The sequence below is a fragment of the Zonotrichia albicollis genome, chromosome 15 (genome assembly GCF_047830755.1).
Source record: "Zonotrichia albicollis isolate bZonAlb1 chromosome 15, bZonAlb1.hap1, whole genome shotgun sequence".
Lineage (NCBI taxonomy): Eukaryota > Metazoa > Chordata > Aves > Passeriformes > Passerellidae > Zonotrichia > Zonotrichia albicollis.
In genome coordinates, this window is record NC_133833.1 from 15,182,373 (window position 1) to 15,205,526 (window position 23,154).

The window sequence follows — 23,154 nt, forward strand, 5'->3', positions numbered from 1 at the left end:
TGAGCTCTGGGATGGAGAGGGTGGTGGGATTTTGGGGTTTCCTCCAGGCTTCCCAGCACTGTGTGAGCTATCCATGTGACAGGAGCAGGGGCTGGGGGGAGATCCAGGCTGTCACTCAGGCTTTGGTATCACGTTTTTGCCTCCAAAATGGGCTTCAACAGGAGGGCCCCCAGCCTGCTTCCCCAGGGTGGAGAGCAGCTCTCCCAGGCATCCCATCCCATACAGAATCAGAGCAAGTGGGAACAATTATTTTTCTTTGAGATGGGCAACCCATCCTGGTGCCACCACGCCCGAGGTGGATCAGATCCCAGCTGGCAGCAATTCCCCTGCACAGCTCCATGGATGCCCCTCTGCAGGCTGTGGGGCTGGGGGGAGGACAAATGACCCCCTTTCCATGTCCCACCTTGGGCAGGCCATCTCTGAGCACCCCTCTGTGTGTGCAGGACGTTCCTGAAGGCGTTCCCGCTGATGGGAGAGACACAGGAGCGGGAGCGGGTGCTGATCCACTTCTCCCGGCGCTACTGCCACTGCAACCCCGAGGAGAGCACCTCTGAAGGTACTGCTGCCCCTGCTCTGCCCCCTGCCATGCCACAGGGCACCTGGGCAGAGGGCTGGAGTGCCAAACCACCCACAGCCAGGCAGACACAGCTGCAGCTTCTCCTGGCCCCAGGGATCCTGCCCTGGTCACTGGCCCTGCCCTGGGTGTTGTGTCATTGGCCCTGGCCTGGGCATTGGCCCTGCCCTGGGCATTGGCCCTGCTCTGGGCATTGTCCCTGGGCATTGTGTCATTATCCCTGCCCTGGTCACTGTCCCTGCCCTGGGCGTTGTTCCTGCCCTGGGCATTGTTCCTTCCCTGGGCATTGTCCCTGCCCTGCCCTGGTCATTTTGTCACTGTCCCTGCCCTGGGCATTGGCCCTACTCTGGGCATTGTCGCTTCCCTGGGCATTGTCCCTGCCCTGGGCACTGTCCCTGCCTTGCCCTGGGCATTGTCCCTGACCTGGTCATTTTGTCATTATCCCTGCCCTGGTCATTGTCCCTGCCCTGGGCATTGTCACTTCCCTGGGCATTGTCCCTGCTCTGGTCACTGTCCCTGCTCTGGGCATTGGCCCTGCTCTGGGCATTGGCCCTGCCCAGGACAGGGCTGGGGATGCTGGGTGCTGACAGACCCCCCCACCCATAGAGAGCCAGAGCAGACTCCACGTGCCAGCTGACAGCACTGAGAGCCAAACACACTCTGGCACAGGGACTGGTCCTTGAAGGACCTCACAAAAAGGGCTAGAGAGCACCAGGGTGGAGGCAGGGACTGGAATATTACTGTGCTGGAATACTGCTTTCACAAGCAGCTGCTTTGGGTTTAGAAGTGGGAAGTTTGGTCTTTTAAAGAAAAATTGCTTTGGAGCCAATTTTATGGTGGTTGTTTTAGGAAAAGGTGAAGTCTGAGGGAAAAGAGGATGTCTTTGGGGCTTTTTGTGTTGCTTGTTTTGGTTTGTTTTGTTAAATCCTACGCAGCTGAAGGGAGCAGATATTCTTTAGGGTTCCCAGACACAGCAACTGGCCTTGGTTTAGCAGTGGCTGGGCTGCCAAGACAGCAAACACCAGAACTGCATGAGCAGGGGAGTTAGCAGCCCCAGCTGTGTGACTTTTGTGTGTTTCAGATGGGATCCACACACTCACCTGTGCCCTGATGCTGCTCAACACAGACCTCCATGGCCATGTAAGTACCCCTGGAGGAGCATCCATCCTTTATTCCTTCCCAGGGAGGAATTCCCAGGGTAGATCTCTGTTCCTGGTGCTGTGTGTGTTGCTGGACAATTGAGATGGGTTGGCAGAGAGTTCTCTGACCTGCTGCAGATGGAATTTTGGGTACCTGGGGACAGTGCACACCTGAGTGTCACTGCACACTCACACCGAAGGCATGAGTCCTGCTCATATCAGTGATCCTGCCCAGCTCAGCCCTGCCCAGGAGCTCTCAGTGAGCTCCTCCCTGAAGTCCCTGGGGGCTGCTCCTTCTTGTGCTGCAGACACCCCTCCCCAAAAACTGCTGAGAGGGAGCCAGTGGGTTTACACAAGTCTGGATTTGATCCTCCCTACCCAAAACATGAAGTGAGTTCAGCTGTTCCTTTTCCCCAGGATGTAACAGGCAGCCACTGGAGAGTTTCATAGGAAAAAAAAATAGAGTGAGCAGAGCTCAGTGCCCAGAAAAGTGGGTGGAAAATGGCAGAAGCTGTGAGAAGATCTCTCAGCAACTTCTAGAGGCTCCCAGTGACCTGTCTCTGCACACAGTATGGGATCAGTCTCATAGAGCATCCATCCTCCAGCCAAAATGGTTAAAGCCTAGGAATTATTTCCATCAAATCATTTCCTGCAGCAGCAAAAGCAGCATTGTGGCAAAAGGCAAACTATGTGACTTCAATCCAAAATAATCTTAGTTTGTCTAGTTTTTTTAAGCAAAAAAAAAAAATCCAAAATATGCCTCTGGGAAGATAGACATAATTGAAGGGACAAAAAAGCCAACCTAAACCTCAAAAGCCTTACCATTTCTATTCTTCATGGACAAGCTGGCTCAGAGGCCTGGTAAGAAGAAATGTTCTCATGATATCTAGGCACAGAAAAAATAACTTTCTTTTGACCAGGTGTGCAAATGCCTGACCTTTTCTTAGAAAAATCTTCTCTTTATTTTTCTGCATGTGTAACATTAATTTCTTCTTCTCCTTTTCCTCCTTTTTTTTTTTTGTTTTTTTATTTTTTTTAAATTTCCTTCTGCTCCTGGAACCTCTCTTTCTGCTCTTTAACCCTTTACCAGGTGGTAAGTGCAGTCCTTCTAGTGTTTTGCTTTAAAGCACTGGCATTTGACTTGTTTTGATTGTGTTAAAAACAGTAAGGAATTTTGTTTGTCTGGAATCCTAAGTGATTGTGCAGTGTTCTTCCCTACTTAGCAAGCCATTAGCAGCCGATATCATCCCATGAAATGCTTCTGGTGTAAAGAAACCTCCATGGACTGTGGTGTACCTGGGAATGTGTGACTTGATCTCCCACCCCTCCTTGTTAGAGATGCTGCCATGACATTCCATGTCACTTTAGATTTTATTTTCCTTTTAAATGTTGTGTGTGTGTTTTGCTGTGAATTCCTGGAGTGGGAGATGTCCTTGGTGAGGAGAGGGGGGTGGATGTGTGTCTGTAAAGGGGCAGCTCCTCACAGCAATGTCCTGGCATGGTCTAGCTCAGCATTCCAGCAAAGACCTGGCACAAAGCTTTAGAGCAGGAGATTTTGGCCTTAGCACTGTTGATTTTCTACTCAGGTGCGTTTCCAAACCACCCAGAAAACTTTAAAATGAGACATTCCCTATTCATGGAAGCACCTGGAGCTGATGTTAAAAGCCAGTAGTCACCAGGAACACTCCAAGTACAACAAGGAATGCTGATTCCTTGGAGTGGCCACCTAAAACAGAGGCTAGACAAACTTAAGAGAATAAAAGCAGGTATTTATTGAAGGCCTTCAATAGGTTCACCTTGGGCAGTCAAAAGCCTCTGAGGGGCTATACCGAGGATGGAAGATGGTCACGAGTTTTTCAGACAATTTGAAGTTTGGTTCATTTACATCTCAGGGGTTAATTCTCCAATTACAGCTTCAGGTAATAAAATCATTTACTCGAAGTTATCGCCCTCCATTCACTGTTGTTTACATCTCTGGGGCCTGAGACAGTGAGGTGTCCTTGAGTTCCAGGCCTAGAGAGGAACTGTTTTATCTCAATGACATGTGAGAACAGCAACTGACAGGCCATGGAGTTTCAGAGTTATACACCAAAGCAGTGCAGGATCTCAAAAATAGAAAAAGCTAAATCCTAAAGCATCAAGACTATACATGTAGGATAATTCAAGTCACAAATTTCTGCTGTACTGGTGCTGTGTGAGCTCCAGGAGTTCTTATGGCAAAGAAAGCACTGCCCTGATCCATCTGTGCCCTGGGGCAAGGATAAAGACAAAGCTCAGGGCTGTGTCCTTTCCCACTGCCACTGTTGGCCCTCCTGGCCACGGAGCCTCAGACACACACATAAGGAACCCCAAAAAGGGCCTGCGAGATGTGATTTGTGTTATCTCACTGCATCCACTCACTTCAAAAATGCTTTTTAGAAGTGCATCCAGTGCTGAATCACTCTGGGCTCAGAGGCCAGTGCTGTGCCTTCTGCTCCCCTCCTCATGACATGGCTGGAATGGGCACCTTCTCCCTGCAAAGCAATTCCTGTGCCTCAAAGTCCCATGCAGCACCTGCCTCACCTCCCAGCTGCCTTCTGCAGGCTCCTTTCCCTCCTCCCTTTCTCCTCCCACACTCTGTGGTGCTGCTGGATCTTTTCTTTACCTTTTCTGTCCCAAATTCACTGCTGGCCAGCAAGCACACAAATCTCTCCTGTCTGCTGCAATCCCTGCATGTCTCCTCCTTTCCTGAGCCTCCTGCAGCCCCTGTACCCACTGAAAGGACATAAGCACACAAATCTCTCCTGTCTGCTGCAATCCCTGCATGTCTGCTCCTTTCCTGAGCCTCCTGCAGCCCCTGTACCCCCTGAGCCCTGGCTGGCAGCTCTGGCTGATGCAGCTCCCCAGGAGGAAGCCACGAGGGCTGAGCTGTGTTGTGCCACAGCAGTCCCCAGGCACTGCAGATTTGTAACAGGGCTTTACTCCTCTTTTTCTTGATCTCTCAAGGGAGCCTGCTCATCCGGAGCTGGTACCAGCAGGAGGCATAATTAAGAGCATCAGGCTCAAAGGCAGTGCCTGGCTGGCTGTGCAGCCCAGTTTGCACACACAGGAGGCTGTGACCGTGTTCACAGGGGTCTCAGGATGAGGGAAGAGATGAGGATCTGACTCCATGTTTCAGTAGGCTTGATTTATTATTTTATGGTATATATTACATTAAAACTATACTAAAAGAATAGAAGAAAGGATTTCCTCAGAAGGCTGGCTAAGAATAGAATAAGAAGGAATGATAACAAAGGTTTGTGGCTCAAACTCTCTGTCCAAGCCAGCTGACTGTGATTGGCCATTAATTACAAACAACCAACATGAGACCAATCACAGATGCACCTGTTGCATTCCACAGCAGCAGATAACCATTGTTTACATTTTGTTCTTGAGGCCTCTCAGCTTCTCAGGAGGAAAAATCCTAAGGAAAGGATTTTTCATAACAGATGTCTGCAACAGGAGGCAGGGGGTGCAGGGGGCACGGTGAGCTCATCCCAAGGCCTCACTTCTTCCTCCTGCTTTCATCTTGAGAGATTCCCCAGGTCTCCTGCAGTGCACATTCGTGGGCAGTGGTTTCTGGTGTCATCTCTTTCAGGAGGTTATTTCCTTGCACAGAGGACACATCTCACCCTGCAGGGCATCTCCTGTATCCTCTGCAGCAGCTTCATCCCCTGCCAGACCCACTGAGGCCCTTCCTCTTCCTCACTGAGCCCTGAGCAGGGCTCTGACTCTGCTCTTCTGGGCCAACCTCCCACATCCTCCTGGATGCTCATCCTGCCCATACCTTGACGTGAAGCCCAGCAGTGTCAGGATGCTGTTGGGACCCTCAGGACCACCAGTGGCAGCTCATGCTGTCCTCCTTGGCTCCACTGGCCCCTCCAAGTGATGTCACCGGGGTCTGCCCCACACACTGAGGCAGTGAAGGATATAACATAGCACTGGAGACCCCCATCTTTCCTTTGTGACATCAGACTCCTTTTTCTGAGCCCTGTAATTGCCTCTGACTCCTCCCCACCTCTGCTCCATCCCTCTGGAGAGGTAGCATTGCAGGGGAGGCTTGGGAAGAGGCTGCCTGCCTCGACCCTTGCAGGCTGAGGGAGTGAGGGATGAAGGGTTTGGGAGAACAGATGCCACAGATGATGAAACCATGATATGAGGGATGCCAGGTGGCCTGGAAGCATCATTCCCAAACATGGTTGGCATCAGCTGGTGCTGAGTGTGTTCCAGGCTGTGGGATTCTCCCAGTGCACATGTGTTGCCCTCTCCAAAGTACCAGTGGCTGGACCATTTCTTTTTGTACTGGCAGTCAAAAACAGCAGCTTCCATCAAGGAGCAGCACTCCCCTGCCCAGTGCTGGCTCTTCCAGGTGCTGGCACTGCAAGCCCACACAATTTCTCTCAGCTCACAGCAGGCTTGGAGCCCCATCCAAACATTGTCATTTCACCAGGTGGAGTGCTTGTCTGGAGTTCTGAGACACAGAGCCTGCACCCAGGACCTCTCCAGCAAGAGCTGGACAGGCCATTTTCAGGTGTCTTATTTCCACCATTAAAAAAGAGGCCATTTGAAACATTTGGATGCTGTCATGAGCAAATAAAGCAGAGAGCCCAACAGCAAATCAGATCAGAAGCCCTTTGAGCTCTGGGGACAAGCCCAGGCTTCAGCACTACATATCAAATTGTTCTTTGAAAGTCACTGATGAAAGTCAAAGCTCTCCACAAGTTTAATGAGCTGCTGCTTTGCCTTACAGAACATTGGCAAGAAGATGTCATGCCAACAGTTCATAGCAAACCTGGATGGGCTGAACGATGGGAAGGACTTTGCCAAGGATTTGCTGAAGGTAATGTGATATAAATAGACAGTGGGATACTGTCATTATTATTGCAGTGCCACCTAGTCCTGCTGGGACGCCCTGAGCCCTTCAAGCAGCATTTTCCAGTTGTTTCAGGGGAAGAATTGTAACCCTCGTGAATGTCTCTGCTAACTTGCAGTGAGCCAAAACAAATCTGTTCCCTGGTGGAGTTTTATCCAGATTTGTGGCATACCTGCCCTCAGAGCCTACCAGGGGCCCTTTTCCTCCAGCATTTCAGATAATGCCCAAAGCAAGGTTCTCCCCACCCCAAAACACAGCCATCTACCACCAAAACTTTTCTTAGCCTCCACTACCACATGATGAAATGCAATGTTCCAACACACCCAGTGCACTACCATGGGATCTGTTCATGTCCCAAAGGGAATATTTTCTTCTGCCATGTGGTTTAGCAGCACCACTGCAGGTGCAGCAGCCTGACCTGAATTTCACTGTATGGAAGGAGGTTAGAATGAGAGGTGCCACATCAGGGGTGTCACATCATGTCTGGGGTGACATCCCCATCTCTCAGCAGACCTCACCCTATTCCTACCCCTCTGTATGGTCAGGACCACCTCCACATTCTGCTCTGCTAGCCCATTCCTGCTTCTTTTCCAGTGCCCCAGGGCAGCCACTGGAATTGTGCACAGAAGGGACTGGAAAAGCTGATTCCAAGGTCATTCATCCCTCCCCTGCTACTCAGTTCAAACCTCCCCTGTCATTTCACTTAGTTAAGACACTAAAGGTGTCATAGCATATCCCAGAGTCTTCTACCACTGTGTGCAGGCCAGGATTCACTCAGAACCAGGTACAGCACCCAGAATGAGTCAGAAATGTCACATTCAGGCTCCTGAGCAGGGCTGGCTGCCAGAGCCCTCTGCTGCTGCTGTGTCCAGCCCAATTCCCAGCATGGCACACACAGAGAAGGGTCCAGCAGGACAGCAGCCATCCTGCTCACTGGGCAAAGCTTCTCCAGGACAGTTCAGCAGGGAAAGGATCTCCAAGAACTCAGGGTGTGCAGGAGGAGATGCCTCCACAAGCACGCACAGCTAATTCCATGTTCTTTTTCCAGACACTGTACAACTCCATCAAGAATGAGAAGCTGGAGTGGGCCATGTAAGTATATGCTGAGCATTAAGGGGATTGTGTGTCTTTCCAAGTGGCTGGCAGCTCTTAAGTCATGTTTTCAATCCCAGAATATTTCCTGCCAAGCCCTTAAGTGATGAAGTCCCTCTGCAGACAGACAAATGGAGTTTATTTATGGCTTAGACACAAAGGCAGTTGGGAAGGTTGGTGACAGTCTGTGGATCCATGACCTAAAGGAAGGGAATGCCCTCTTTGTTTACTATTACACTTGTAAAATGCTGGTTCCTCTCCAGGTGCTTCAGAAGTCTTTGCACAAGCAAAGATCTGGGGTTATTTTGGTCATTGAGATTTTCCATCTCTCCCACACGGGTTTTTTTCTGGAAATAGTATCAGAGAATGACTTAAAAATGAAGAGTCCTTGTGATATCTTTAATTCAGCTCCCTCCTCAAATTATGGTCAGCATTGAATTCAGACTAGGGTGCTCAGGGCTTTGTTCAGTTTGATCCTGAAACCCTCCAAGGATGGGGAACCCACAGCCCCTCTGGATCCACAAACCAATACTTTATGAGAGTGGCATTTTATCTTTCCTCTGTTGTTTGACTTCTGCCCACTGTCTCCTGTCCTTGTGCCATGCACCACAGTGAGGAGCCCAGCTTTGTCCTCTCAATAACCCCTCACACAAGGCTTCCATGAGGTCCCCCAAAGCCATCTCCTCTGCAGATTGAACAAGTCAGATTCTCTCAGCTGTTTCTTACATTGCAAGTGCTCCTGCCTGTGACGGTGTTCACAGGGGTCCGAGGATGAGGGAAGAGACAAGGATCTGACTCCATGTTTCAGAAGGCTTGATTTATTATTTTATGATATATATTACATTAAAACTATACTAAAAGAATAGAAGAAAGGATTTCATCAGAAGGCTGGCTAAGAATAGAAAAAGGAAAGAATGATAACAAAAGCTTGTGTCTTGGACAGAGAGTCCAAGCCAGCTGACTGTGATTGGCCATTAATTAGAAACAACCACATGAGACCAATCACAGATGTACCTGTTGCATTCCACAGCAGCAGATAATCAATGTTTACATGTTGTTCCTGAGGCCTCCCAGCTTCTCAGGAGGAAAAATCCTAAGGAAAGGATTTTTCAGAAAATATCATGGCTACACCAGCCCCCAGGTGTCTGGCCTTAGCTGAAGTCTCTCACCTTGCTGATACCCTGTGCTGTGCTGTGCTGGGGCCCGGAGTGTTTGCTGTATCACGATAGATGGAGGGAGGGCAGAGCAGGCCATCACTTCTCTTCTCCTCCTCACTGTGCCGCTGTTTCACAGCCCAGGATGCTGCTGCCCTCTGCTCTGCCAGGACACACCGGCTGCTCCTGCTGCTCCTGCTCATCGCCCGCAGCCCCAGTGCAGCACTCGGGTGCTCCTGGCCCTCCCAGCCGTGGCCTTGTACCCCTCTTTTGTATGCCATCCACATACAGTTCGATGAGATTTGCTAGCCTGAAACCAGCCTGGAAACAGCTGGCAGGGTGGGCTCCATCACACTGCACCTTCCTCAGTCCTCCTTCCCCTGCTCTGTCACTCAGAGCACAGCCCAGGATCATCAGCGAGGTCCCAGCTCCAGTGTCTCTCGAGGGGACACCCGTGGCAGACCTGAGCTCTTAAGCTGGCACAGGGAACAGGGGACATTCCTCTCCTCTCTCCTCAATCTTAGACCTCTCTTGTGTCCGGACAGAGCAGGACCTTCTGTGCCATCACCTGCTCTCTTCCTCATGTTGCCCTGACCAAAGAGAGCATCGGGAGCGGGTTGGATCCTCCCTCCGTGACTCCGGCGGGGCCATCGCGCCCGGGCTCTGTCGCGAGAGGGAGCTCGGGCTGCTCCATGGAAGGGCAGCTCAGCAGGAGCTCGGGATGCGGGCAGTGATTACACAGCACCGCCTCCTGCTTGGGCTCTTCCCAGGAATGTCACCCTGCCCGAGCACATCCCAGGGATGTCACCCTGACGGTGGGTCCCGGGAATGTCATCCTGCCATGGTCCCAGAGATGTCACCCTGCACATTGCAGGGATGTCACCCTGCTGGGGATGTCACCCTGCCTGGGGGCAACTCGGGGATGTCACCCTGCCGGGGTCCCGGGGATATCACCCTGCTCATGCACATCCCAGGGATGTCACCCTGCTGGGGATGTCACCCTGCTGGGGTGACGCTACCGTGGGGTGTCTCCAGCCAGCAGCATCCAGATCCTTTCTGCCTTTCTTCACCCACCTCACTATACCCCTGCATCCCTTCACCCATCCCAGCCAGCCTGGGGCCTGCCTTGCTGCAGGATGTCCTGCTGGGCTGCAGGCTCAGAGCCCTCAGCTCCTCTGCAGTGGGACAGATGGGACATGGGGTACCAGGTTTTCTGTCAGAGACCTGGCGCTAAGTCATAGCCTTGCACAGCCAGGACCCTCTTCTCTCTGCTGGCCTGTGCCTTGTGTCCTTGTCCATCCCAGGGAAGGAGATGCCCTTGCCCACAGATCCCACCAGACAGGCAGGTATGTGACCAACAGCAAGGGGCACAGAGGGGTGCAGCCCAAATGCCTGAGCCCCACTAACTCCCCAGCCAGGAACAGGATCTGGGCTCTGCCTGAGCCCCAGGACTCCTGTGGGAGCTAAGGGCTGAGAAGTCATCCTTCTCTTCCAAGAGGTGTCTGATGCTTTGGCCATCTGCTTGCTGCAGGTGAGGAATTGTGTTTTGCTGCTCACATGCCAGCCAGTGGACTCATTGAGGGTCAGTCCTCAGCTGAGGTCTGGTCCCAACCTGATCTGCAACCTGAGGTGACCACTTTAGACACTGACATGTGTCAGACAGGGCAGAAAAGCCCTGTTTGCTCCTTCTCCCTCATGTCCCAGGGACACTGGGAACTATCACTTCCCATACAAGTTCTGCTCTCTTTGTGCCAGAGTAGGTTCATCTCCCAAATATCTGCAGATCTTCTGTTCCTAAAAGATGCAGAGGACATTCCTAAAAAAGGTACTTCACTGTCTAGGAGGCCCCAGGCATTGCCTCTGAGCAGCTGGGAAATGCTGGTAATACCTTGGTCTTCAGCAAAAATCCTCCTTAAGCTCTGGCTTTAGGACACAGAATTGAAGGCTTTTCCTGTGAAATATTTGTAGTGAAATATTTGCAGTCCTCAGCATGAGATGTCTGTAGTTTCTTGGTGTTCAGACCAGCACCCAGTCCCTTACCTGTCCTGAGTGACCTCACAGTGGGACCACTGGGACAGTCACCTGCCACCCACGCTCCCCCCAGCCCAGACCACCACTATTGGCACTCTCTGTGTTATGGTCCCAACATCTCCTTTGTTTTTCTCTCTCTGACTAGCCCTGTAAATAAAAACCCTAAACCCAAATCAAATAGGGCTGTTTGCATGGTGACCAAACCCACATCTCTCTTCTCTGATTGTGTTTCCAAGTGACGAGGACGAGCTGAGGAAGTCGCTCTCGGAGCTGGTGGATGACAAATTCGGAGCCAGCGCCAAGAAAGTGACGAGGATTGTGGACAGCAGCAACCCCTTCCTGGACATCCCCCAGGCCCTGAATGCTGTCACCTACAAGCATGGCGTCCTCACCCGCAAAACCCACGCAGACATGGATGGCAAGAGAAGTACGTGAAGGGACAGGGACAGGAGAGGTGCCCAGGCAGTCCCAGAGCCTTGCCCTGCCTCTCCTGGTGAAGGCATTTCCTCACCACACCCCAGACTGCACAGGAAAGATGCCCATAGGTGCTAGGAGAGAGGAGAAGGAGGGTGTTTTGAGGCATTTGTAGATGGGTTTTCAGGAAGCCCTAGTGTTCCCTTCTCACTGCCAAGGAATCTAACCCAGACACACCTGGTCTTCCGTCCCCCAAATCCCAGGCTCTGAGCAGTGGGGGAAGGCTGGTTCAGACCTGGCCTTCCATCCCCCAAATCCCAGGCTCTGAGCAGTGGGGGAAGGCTAGTTCCTCAGCAGCTGTCCACTCCAGCCCTGACCCTGGGGACAGTCTGGCCTGCCAAGCCTTGCTCCTGTCCATGTCTTGCCATGTGCTGGCTGAGCTACAGAACAACCCATAGCTCTGCTACCAGCACATGGCATTACAGGAAAGGTAAAGGTATTTGGGAGCTGTTAATGAGCAGAGATTAATTAAACCTTGGGTAATTCCTTTTGCTAATTGATATGATTGGGCCAATCACTGCAGCTGATTAAAAAATCTTGAGTAGAGATTACTACCAGAGGCCTCCCTTGCTTCCAGCACCTTCTCAACAGCCATTGCTTGGAGGATCAGCTGTCAGGTGGGATGTGGATGGCTCCCCTCACCTCCCACCCCTCTCCAGCTTCTGCCAAGCTTTCTTTCCCCAAGCCCATTGAGATGCTAATGCTCCCCCCTCAAGGGAACAGAAGCTGCCTTATCCAATTCCAAGCTGAGGAGCTCAAGGAATGTCTCTGCTCTCCAAGTGTTAGGTCCAAGGAACATGAACCTGGGTTTGGAGGAGCAGAGACTTCCAGGTGTCCACTGGCAGCCCTGTACCAGCTCATGTCAGGCTCTGACCTGCTTGCATTCCTGCTGGGAGGCTGCAGAGCCCAGACATTTCCCTCAGACACCTGTCCCTGCTCACAAACCACTGGTGAGCAACAGCCTGGAGGTGTGGGAGCTCTGGGCATCAGGGAGTGCCCCTGGTGGGTCAGGAGAAGGGCTGGGTTTGCCTGGAACGTCAAGCAGCACTGACAGACATGTACAATCAAATGTTCTTCCTTTTTTAGCTCCCAGAGGAAGAAGAGGTTGGAAGAAATTTTATGCTGTGCTTAAGGGTACCGTCCTTTATTTACAAAAGGTAACTATGGGGGATTCTCCCCTTTGCTGTCTCCAGAGCAGTCATGCATTCACACACCCAGGCAGAGATGAATCCATGTCCTAACTCATGCATGGACATTGACAGAGCTCCTCCAGAGACCAGAGCTGGAGGATGCTCTCATCTTTGGTGGTGCTGTTCATGCTTAGGGCACTATCCACAGCCTCAAAGGGAACTCTGGAGGAGGAAGCATGAAAGAGGAAAGACAGATTTCTGCAGAAGGATTCCAGCAAGTAGGAACTGTTGGGGAGGATGAATGAACTGATGATATGGAATAGGTGAAATAGGATGCTGGGGAGAAATGAAACAGGAAGGTGAAGAGGTGGAGCATCTGACCAGTCTTATCCTGCCTATAGTTTTATTTGCTGGCATAGATCTGATTGTGCACAGCTTTATTGAGTCTGGCATAGGAAGCCAGCTGATGTAGTATCTCTGGGTTTCACTAAAGCTTTTGGTAATGTCTCTCACAGGATCCTTCTGGACAGAATGGATAAACACATCCTGTGGTGGCTGAGCACTTGGCTCAGTGCTGGGCTGGGCACAAAGGGTGACAGTGACTGGGGTGACATCAGACTGGTGACCTGTCACTAGTGGGGTTCCACAGGGCTCCAACCTCTGCCCTGTGCTCTTCAACATCTCCATAAATGACTTGGACACAGGTTAGTTAGTTTGCAGGCAATACTAAACAGAGGGGAGCTGTTGACTCCCTCAAAGGAAGGGCCCTGCAGAGAGACCCTGACAAATGAGAAGCCCTGGCAGTCATTGACTGTATGAAGGTTAACAAAGGCAGTGCTGGATCCTGCACCTGGGACAGGGTAATCCTGGATGCACAGACAGACTGTGGAATGAGAGGCTGGAGAGCAGATGTGGAAGGGGACCTGGGAGCCCTGGTTGATGGCCAGTTGGATATGAACCAGCAGTGCCCTGGCAGCCAGGAGGGACATCTGTGCCCTGGGGACATCAGGCCCAGCATTTGGATAAGGCTGTCAGACACAGGCTGGGATTGTTGGGGTGTCCTGTGCAGGGCCAGGAGTTGGAGTTGATGGTCGTTGTGGGTCCCTTACAGCTGAGAAGATTCTGTGATTCCATCGTTCTATGCTGAAAGTTTATATTCTTCAGGACCTTGATGACCTGGGTGTTTCCATGGGCTGTCAAGTGACACTTGGTGCCTCTCTCCATCTCTGTTCATTGTGTAGCCTCCTCCAGTCAACACAAGTGTAATTCCCAGGTCCTTGGGGGACACAAAGTCACCATGGAATAGCTTCCCTGCATGCTCTGGCATTCAGCTCTCTGGCACTTGGATGCTTGGAGGGTTTGCTGTAAAGTTTTTTCTGAGGGAAAATCTGAGGAGATGGGATAGGGGCACACTTGAATGTCAGTGTGAGCCAGCCCAGGATGCCAAATGTTCATTATCAACATAACCCACTGAACTAGCCTGAGCTACCTGAGCAGCACATGCTGTGCAGTAACCTGTGACCATGTTCACGGGGGTCTTAGGATGAGGGAAGAAATGAGGATCTGACTCCATGTTTCAGAAGGCTTGATTTATTATTTTATGATATATACTACATTAAAACTATACTAAAAGAATAGAAGAAAGGATTTAATCAGAACGCTGGCTAAGAATAGAATAGGAAAGGATGATAACAAAGGTTTGTGGCTTGGACTCTGTCTGAGCCAGCTGGGCTGTAATTGGCCATTAATTAGAAACAACCAACATGGGCCAATCAAAAATCCACCTGTTGCATTCCACAGTAGCAGGTAATCATTGTTTATATTTTGTACCTGAGGTCTCTCAGCTTCTCAGGAGGAAAAATCCTAAGGAAAGGATTTTTCATAAAAGATGTCTGCAACAGTAACCCATTGAACTCACCTTGCTGGAGCAGCACTCCCCATGGGTAGATGCTCCTGCCTCTTGCAGCATTATCTCCACAGCAATGAGAGTAAACAAACAGTGGATTATATAAGAGAGGAAGAAAGGTCCTGGGGGCAGCAGGAGTTATGACTCAGAGCTCAGAGCACACCTCAATGCCTCTCGTGTTTCACCAGGTCCTGTGGCACACGGTCAAAGGGCAGCAGAAACCTGGCAGCAGTGGATGCTCACTCCCAGTGTGGGTTGCTCTCAGCCCAGTGATGTTTTTACAGCTGTGCCACTCTCTCCTGCACCTCAGGGAAGTTGCAGCACAGGGAGGAGCCCAGATCTCCTCCAGCCCTCTAAGTGTGGTGCTCTTCAAGCCAGCAGCACTCTTCTCACCCCTCAGTCCTTGTCTCATTGCACATCTTCACATGGAGCCCACCAGAGTCCTCATGCTGACCCATGGGTTACACATGAGGATTTAACTTGTGCAGAGTTACCATCAGCATTTCATTGGTGACACTTTTTCTGTGGGGAAAAAAAAAGACATTTCAGCTATCACAGAACCATTTGGATCTAAATGAATTTTCTACCAAGGACTTCTCTTGGGATGAATCTGCTGAGAGGGTGTACATTGAGAATGAAATACCCTTTCAGGATGGAATTTTCTTCCCTGGCAGCAGAAGGAGCTGTGAAGCCAACACTTGAGTGTCATTGCTGGGGCAGGGGGGCTGGGGCTTCTCTGCTGTACAAGGCTTGCAGCAGTAACCACTCATTAACAAAGTTCATTATGTTTGTCTGAGGTGTTTGGGATTTAAAAAGAGACCAAGGATGAGGCTGACGTGGCAGTGAGGAGATCAATGCTCTTATCTCAATGACCTTCAGGATCAAATGGTTCAGAGACTGAGGGCTTTCTTTATGGACAAGGACTGCAGGAACAAAGCACCCAAGGTTTGGCTGTGTTATGAAAGTGCCTGATAAAGAAGAGCCATGACTGATGTGTAATTAGCAGGAGGGACCAGAATTGCCAAGGATGCCCCAAGGAAGGAGCATTTGGAACAACAACAAAAACAAACCTAAGGAATGTTTGGGCAAAGGATTTGGGGAAAGAGGGGTTTCTTACTGGTGAGCTGCTGCCAGACTGAGCTGTAATCCTCTCCAGGGAATTCCTTGGGCTTGGCTACAGACAGCGTCTGTCAGGCTTGCAGGGACAGGACAGAAGGATGAGAACACAGAGACAAAGTCCTTGCCCTGTCACTTGCAAACCTTCCCAGCACCACAGTGCTGTGGATAAATGGAGAGTGGATAAACATCCACCTGCCCCGTGTATCCTTGGTGTCATTTCTTGCCCTCGGGGTGGTTTGCAGAACAAAGGAATTGCACAATACAGGAAGGAAGTGGTGTGCCAGCCTCCCAAGCTCTCAGCAGAAGACAGCTGCAGATAAACATGAGGTGGAACCTTGGCTGAGCATAAATCACTGGGGAAAGATTTTTCTGATGGGAAGATAGAGGAGAAAGGAACTACTTCCAGAAGCACCTGATGTCATGGAGCACAGGTTCAGCTTGTTCCACTTTTCTGCTCAGACCAAATTAAGGATCTAGGCTTTAATAGTAAATTCATGCTAGTTGAACAGGGAATTCCATTTGGTTTTGAGGAGCAAGATGAGTATAAATAAGACTGAGAGGTAGAGGGAAGGTGAGAGGAAGGAGGGGCTGGGGGTGTATAGAAAGGAGGAATGGCCAGATACAGAGAGAGGTGGACATAGCACAGGCAGAAGGGTGGGTGGACAGGTAGAATTCAGTCTGACAAGCAATTCAGGCAGCAGCCATAAGCCTGATGAGGAGATGTCACATGTCATTGACTCGCTGGTGTTAATTGCTGGATCAGCATGTTCCAGCCAGTCTGCTGAAGCAATTGCTTGATCCCCTAAAGGGATGCAGCAGAGTCTGGAGGAAGAAATGCAGGCTTGGGAGCAGGGCACACCTCTCCTGTGCACTAATCTGCTCTGGGCACTGACTCATTCCATGGCCTTTGGCAACTTACTTCACCTCTGTGAAATGGGGATAATAACCCTTAATCACTACACGTAGAAGGGGGTTAAGAAAAATGATGGAGAGCTATAAGCATGAGGTGCTTTTGCACAGAAATGCTTGAAAGGGTGCAGGTCTTCCCACAGGCCCTGTCCCCAAGCAGGAAGGGGTTCCCAGCAAGCCCTGAGCCACAGGGGCTGTCCCATGCAGGCAGACCCTTGCCAGGTGCTCTAAGACCTTGCCTAGACTGAAAAGGGCACAAGGGTTCATTTTCCTAATTAAATGGTTTGTTTAGGATGGTCGATGAGAGTTGAAGAAAAGAAAGAAGAGGAAATGCCACTCACAAGCCAGAGCATGAGGAATATCTGTCAGTCCATGGCCACATTCCCAGCACTGCCCAGGGCTGGCTCTGAGGCCAGAGGAGAGGCAGCAGAACTGACACACTGGGCTCTCCCACCCCATCCAGTGCCCTACAAAGGCAGGCACAAGAACCAGATGCCTTTTCTTGGCAAAACAAGCTTTGAGATTAGCTGTGGATCTGCTCACAGGGGTAGGCAGCAGGGGACAGTGACTCAAAGGCACTGGGATGTCCCAGCCAAACGTGCCATTGTGACACCTGGCATTGGGATGAGCCTCCTGGAAGAGCCATCCCAAGCAGGGAGCCTCCAGCACTGCTCACTCCTGTGAACAGCAAGGCAAAAGGAAGAGAGAACCTGCTTCATCCAGCCTCACCTTGATTTACTGGGCCCAGCATTAGCAAAAGAATATTGGATTTTTCCTTCCACCAGCATTGATGCCTGAAATCCATGGAGGCAACACTTGATGATTCCATTCAAGATGAGGATCTGCATTAGTCAAAGCACTCAGCAGCTGTGGCAGTTTCCTCTTGTCACACACCATTAAGCTGGGCTATTTTGCACTGTATTTTCAGAAAGCTTATTTTGAAATAAGAGATCATGGGCAGCACAGCCAGATTTATTCAAATCCAGAGAGCTTCAGCCTTGGAAAAATATCCATATACGTAAGGTCTGAGCAGCAATGTCTTCCTCAAGCAGATATTTCTCTTGCAGTGGGGTAACACATTAGGTTTTCTCAAGGCAAAGCATTTGTTTTTCTTTGCAGAAAAGGCTGACAGCCCATCCCTGTGGCTACTGAAATCACCACAATGGCAAGGTTATCTGTCCTGCCCACCTGAGTGTCTCCCCAAACACAGGATGCCTGCAGCACCCAGCCCTCCTCTGCTGGAAATTCAGGGCTTTTCTCTGGGATTCACCATCCCCAGGATCTTGTGCCAGACATCTGTGGGTGGGCCCATGGCACTTCTTTGTACCAGGCCAAGTTTCATTTGATGATGAGCACAGGATGGCAACCACTCTCCTGGACGGGATTATTCTTTTGAAAAATGAGGGCAGAAAGGCTTCAGAAGCATCAAGAGCAAGAGCTGGGTGAGCCACATCCATGGGCTGGGGAGTGCTGCTCCTCAGTTCTCTCAAGAGCAGCAGAGGGGAAACCTTTGTGCCCCTACAGCAGAGAACAGCCCCACTGCCCAGGGTTCCCATCCCAGAGGCTGCAGCAGAGCTCCTCCCTGAACAGCTGCATTTGTACCACTGGCACAGGGGAAACAGAAAACAATCATCTTTTTGCAGATCTGCACAACAGTTCTGGCTTGGAAGCTAAGGAAGGCTTGGGATGTACAGACCATCATCACCAGACAGACCTGGCCTGGTGCTGACAGCCCAGGGCAGTCAAGGAAAGCAAAATATAGAGCACATGAATCCTGTAGCACTGTAATCATCAGGGCAAGGCAGGGCCTTCCAGGGACACCCTGCCTGGCATGGGGTGCTGGTTTGCTTTAGCCAGGGCTGGGTTCTTTCACCAGGCTCTTTTATCATCTATCCATGCATCCATCTGTCCATCCCTGCCATCCCACCATCCAAGTGGTTGAGCTGGCAATGATGCAGAGTGGGAGGCAGGATACTGCATAAAGTCACTGGGAAAGTAAAAGGGTAAACATAGCATTGACTGAACTTTTTTTTCCTAAAAAGTGCTGTGCCAAGATCATAATTTCAGAGTCTCATGTTTGGTATTTTCTACCTTTTTATAAAACATAAACACATACAGTTACTGCTAGATTCCCTGCTTGTGTGAAGTGGGGAAAGTAAAGCAGGAGCACAGGGAATGCTGCTGCAGTTTGCAAGTGCCAGGCTAAGAAATTACAGGGGAAACAATGCCAGAGGAGCATGTGTACTAGAGGGAGACCAAAGCTGGTTCAGGGAGGGCACTCTCAGTCTGGCAACTGCCCATCAGGCCCTCACCTGTGCAGAGGTGCCCTGGCTGCAGGGATGCTGCTGTTCCAGGGCTTCCTCCATACATAGCTGTAGTGACAGGACAAGGAGCAAAGGGTTTAAACTGAAAGAGGGGAAATTTAGGTAGATATAAGGAAAAAATTCTTCCCTGTGAGGGCGGTGAGGTGCTGGTACAGGTTGTTCAGAGAAGCTGTGGCTGCCCCATCCCTGGAAGTGTCCCAGGCCAGGTTGGATGGGGCTTGGAGCAGCCTGGGATAGGATAAGGTGTCCCTGCCCATGGCAGGGAGTTGGAATGGGATGAGCTTTGAGGTCCTTTCCAGCCCAAACCGTTGTATGAGTCCATGAAGATGCAGCACCAGGGCAGGTGCTCGTGGATATCCTCTGCTGATTGGGATTTGCATCCTGGTTTGAGCCCTGCACTGTGGGGGAAGCTCTGCAGAAACCTGGCCCTGCTTTGTGCCTCCCCACAAAGCCCCAGGCATGTGCTGTGTTAGAAATAACTATTGATAATTATCTTTAAAACTTTCATCTCCTTCTTTACATCTTCCCAGTGAACTTAATGATGGAAGCAGTTGCCAGATGTTAATTATTATCATTATCAGCTCCTAGCATTTACTGTACAAAGCAGTGCTTTTCCTGGTCTCGGCACTCTGTGATTATAGCACGGGGAGAAAGGCAGGTTCATTAAAGCATCCCACAAATGTTAGTGTTGTCATTATCCAATTAACGTTCCTCTCCACAGGATGAATATAAACCTGACAAAGACCTCTCTGAAGTGGATCTGAAGAACGCCATCCGCGTGCACCACGCCTTAGCCACAAAAGCCTCCGACTACAGCAAGAAGTCCAACGTGCTCAAGCTGAAGACAGCTGACTGGAGAGTCTTCCTCTTCCAGGCCCCGTGAGTGCCAGCCCTCCCTGCAGTGCCTGGGGGGGCAGCCTGACCTCCAGCCCCTGCCAGACCAGCACACGCCTTAGGGGGCACATCTGGGGGAGGTAGGGGCTGAGGGTCATTTCTGCAGGGCTGAGCAAAGGATTGGCTCGTAGGTCACGGTTTCTTGGTGGTTTTGTGCCAGTCCTTGAGGTCCTTCCCAGCTGCCACCAAGGCAGGCTGAGCAGGATGGGCTGGTGTCACTCTAGGACACGAAATAGAAAGACGCGGACTCTGGATTCTTCAAGGTGAAAAAGAGGGAAGTTTAATTCTCAGTCCAACATTTATAGATTTCCAAAAGTGACAGTGGATTGGAGGGTGGCAGTGCCACCTCCCCACTGTCCACACTGTCCTTGTCCACACTGGACAAACCAACAGTCCATCAAATTTCTTCTCCTCCAGAAAAGAATGCAAAACAATAAGTATTTACAGAAAAGCACGTGAGAAAGTTTGTTACAAGAATGTAAACATCAGAATGTAAACATCAGAAGGCTTAGAAGAACTCAAAAGATCAGGGGGTGTGCAGGGCTGAGTGAAAGGGCTCCTCTTGCTAACTCCTGTTGGTGTATTCTGGAAGGGAGAACATCTGTGTGGTGCAGGTGATGGTTCCCCTTGTCAGCTTCTGATGGGGAAACTGTCTAAAGCTCCTTAAAGCAGTCTCCCCAGCCAGGGCAGATGTTTTACCTGAGCCCATTGCTGAGGAATGTTATGGTGTTAGTAAGTGTCAAGTGTGACGAAGCCATCTTCTGTCTCACGTTTTTCAATGTCTTCTGCTGAGTGAGGTGACATTGTCTGTAGGGCTGGGGTAGTAATGTCAAACTAAAGCTTGACATCTGAATTTGTGCAGCAAACACCCACTTGAAGGCTTGGGGGGCAGTATCTGGACAGATTTGATGAAGGAAACACTGGAGACCCTGGGCAGTGTCTCATAAATGACATAAGTGACATCCTGCTCTGTGGTTCTCACCCTCCTAAGAGCAGGACATCCTTGGCTCTGGCCTCTCCACAGCTCCTCAGGAATGCAGCCAGAGCTTATGAGGAGGGCAGGACTGCCCAGGCTTCGAGAGGCAGACAGCAGCCCTGAGATCATCAGGGCACTGTAGAGGAGCCAGTCAGACAGTGCTTCCCTCTGTTCATAACCTGGCACAGAGGTGACATCAAAGCAGGGCCACCCATGTCCTTCCTGAGCGTGGCTGGCTCCAGGGCTGTTGTCTGGTCCTGGTTCAAGAGCATTTACAGACTCCCTTCTCTTCTCCCCTCCTCCATAACAGAAGCAAGGAAGAAATGCTCTCCTGGATCCTGAGGATCAACCTTGTTGCTGCCATTTTCTCTGCTCCAGCCTTCCCGGCTGCAATCTGCTCCATGAAGAAGTTCTGCCGCCCGCTCCTGCCTTCATCCATGACCAAGCTGTGCCAGGTAATGTGTGAGGGAAGGGGTGCTGGAGGGGTGCCCAGTGCTCAGCAAGCCCTTCAGCTCAGGGTGAGCCCATCTGCAGCTCCCCCTGTTCCTGATGGACACACTCAGGTGCTCAGCGCAGGAACAGGGGAGTGGGGTGGGCAGCTTGGACAGAGATGGAAAATCCTGACCTGTGGCCAGAGCTCCTTTTGCAATGGCTGTAAACAGCCCTGTGCACACACCTGCCTGTTGGTTCTGGCTTGTTTCTTGTTTTTTTTCCCATCACATCCCAGCACCTTCCTGTTGCTGGAATGGAAACAGCAGAACAGCTCCAGAGTTGATGCTGCAGAGCCCAACAGGTTTGGTTTATCTCATGGCACCCTTTTGTTTCTGGAACTCAAAACCCACAGAGAAAAGGGATGTCTGAGTTCCAGCCAGTAGGGAAAGCTTTGGAAACAAGGGGGCACAGTGCACCAGGCTCAGCTAACCAAGAGCAGCTGCCATCCAAAGAGTGGCTTTTGCTTCCCTTTCCAGGGAAGGCCCAACGTGCCTTAGCACTTCCAAGAAGTGGGGACACACTGCCACTGCCCCCCAGCAAAGGGGGGACAGCCTGAAATGTCAGGGCAGAGACCCAGCTGCTGTCTGCTGAGACAGATGTGGCCAGATGGTCACCTTGGTCAGAGGGTGGATGGTACTTTGTCAGATGGGGAGGGTTCCTCTATCTCTGAAAAGAGCAGGATGAGCAGCTCCTGGGACAGCACTGCTTCTGCCTGGCTGGTACAGGATGCACGTTACAGGAGCATTCTGTGCTTATGATGCCAAAGATGCCTCGGTGCCAAAGAAATCCACTCTTGGCACCTGAGATACCTGAGCTTTGCTCTCACTCCAATACCTGTGTTTGAGCTGCTCCTTATCAGATGAATTTGCAAGTGCACAGCACACGTTTGGCTCCAGCACAGGGGCTGAGCTCTTGCAGAGAGATTCCCCCAGCCACAGGCAGGAGGAGCACTCGGGTGCTGCACTCCACGTTCTCATACCTGACACGCTTCTCTCGGCAGGAGGAACAGCTGAGGTCTCATGAAAATAAAATGAAGCAGATTGCAGACGAATTAGCAGAGCATAAATTACATCCTGTAGAGAAGAGCCTCAAGTCAAAAGAGGCTGAGGAATACAGACTCAAAGAACATTACCTAATATTTGAGGTAAAGGAACTTTCATCTTTTCTGTGATAAATGGTACCTTGGCTGATTGAGGAGAGCAGAACTCCAGAGTGGGTGCTGTGAGTCTGGGAGAGTGTGAAAGGAGAGGGAAGGACAAGGGCTCCCAACTGGATGGGGGTCTTGGAGCAGCCACAAGCCTCACTGTTTTGCACTGAAGCTGAAAAAAGAAATAAGAGCCATTTCTTTCTCTCTGTGATTTCACACCAGAGGAGGGAAAAACTGACAAAAGAAAGAAAGTCTTCCTTTACTGTGCCAAATTTTGACATTTCCTCAGGTCCCAAGTACCAGACTGGTTCAGTTCTCAGTGTGACTCAGTCTTTTTCAGCAACATCAATAAAAAGCAAAGGGAATCCCTGGGAGAATTAATCCTGTTTTGCTGCAACCATTTTTGTAAATAAAGCCAAACCCAGTGTTACAGCTGATTACAGACCCTTTGAGGATGCATGTACATAAGTTTGAACTCCCTGTAAAGTCTAAGAAGCATTTAACTGTGGGAGAAATGGGGTATTTTGTTCCAGCGAGAGTTGAGCAGAAGGTGTGGTTCTTGTCACATAGGTGTCAGTGGGAAGGGACTGCGGGAGGCCTCTAGTCTTGCTTCCAGCAGGAACCTGGATTATTCCTAGTTTTAGCCCACACTGAGTGTGCCATTTAGTGGCTGAGCCCCAAAAATCACTAAGGATGGAAATATCCCACCTCCCTCATGCCAGGGCTGCACAATCCTTTTGTGTAACACCCAGCCTGATTCTCCAAAGCCACAGCTCCCAGCTGCTGGTTCCCTTGTCTTTGTACCACTTTCCAAATAGTTGCTGCTGCCTGCCTTTTTCCAGCCTCTGGTTTTGGATGCCTGCAGAGAAGTCTCTATCTGAGCTTTTCTCTGGACTGCCTTT

At 50.6% G+C, this 23,154-nt stretch overlaps 1 protein-coding gene across 2 annotated transcripts in view; it reads left to right on the top strand.

Annotated features, from left to right (window-relative positions):
* The window catches only part of PSD2 (pleckstrin and Sec7 domain containing 2), a 77,800-nt gene that overhangs the window by 52,445 nt on the left and 2,201 nt on the right, over positions 1–23,154 (top strand). Inside the window, exons 7-15 of one of the 2 annotated variants that reach the window (XM_074552266.1) lie at positions 444–556; positions 1,656–1,716; positions 6,481–6,571; positions 7,653–7,696; positions 11,118–11,308; positions 12,442–12,512; positions 19,465–19,622; positions 20,924–21,068; positions 22,106–22,249. In XM_074552266.1, coding sequence (XP_074408367.1) covers positions 444–556; positions 1,656–1,716; positions 6,481–6,571; positions 7,653–7,696; positions 11,118–11,308; positions 12,442–12,512; positions 19,465–19,622; positions 20,924–21,068; positions 22,106–22,249 — 1,018 coding nt within the window. The remainder of the gene's footprint in view (positions 1–443; positions 557–1,655; positions 1,717–6,480; positions 6,572–7,652; positions 7,697–11,117; positions 11,309–12,441; positions 12,513–19,464; positions 19,623–20,923; positions 21,069–22,105; positions 22,250–23,154) is intronic. The other variant, XM_005492505.4, reaches the window with a different exon arrangement.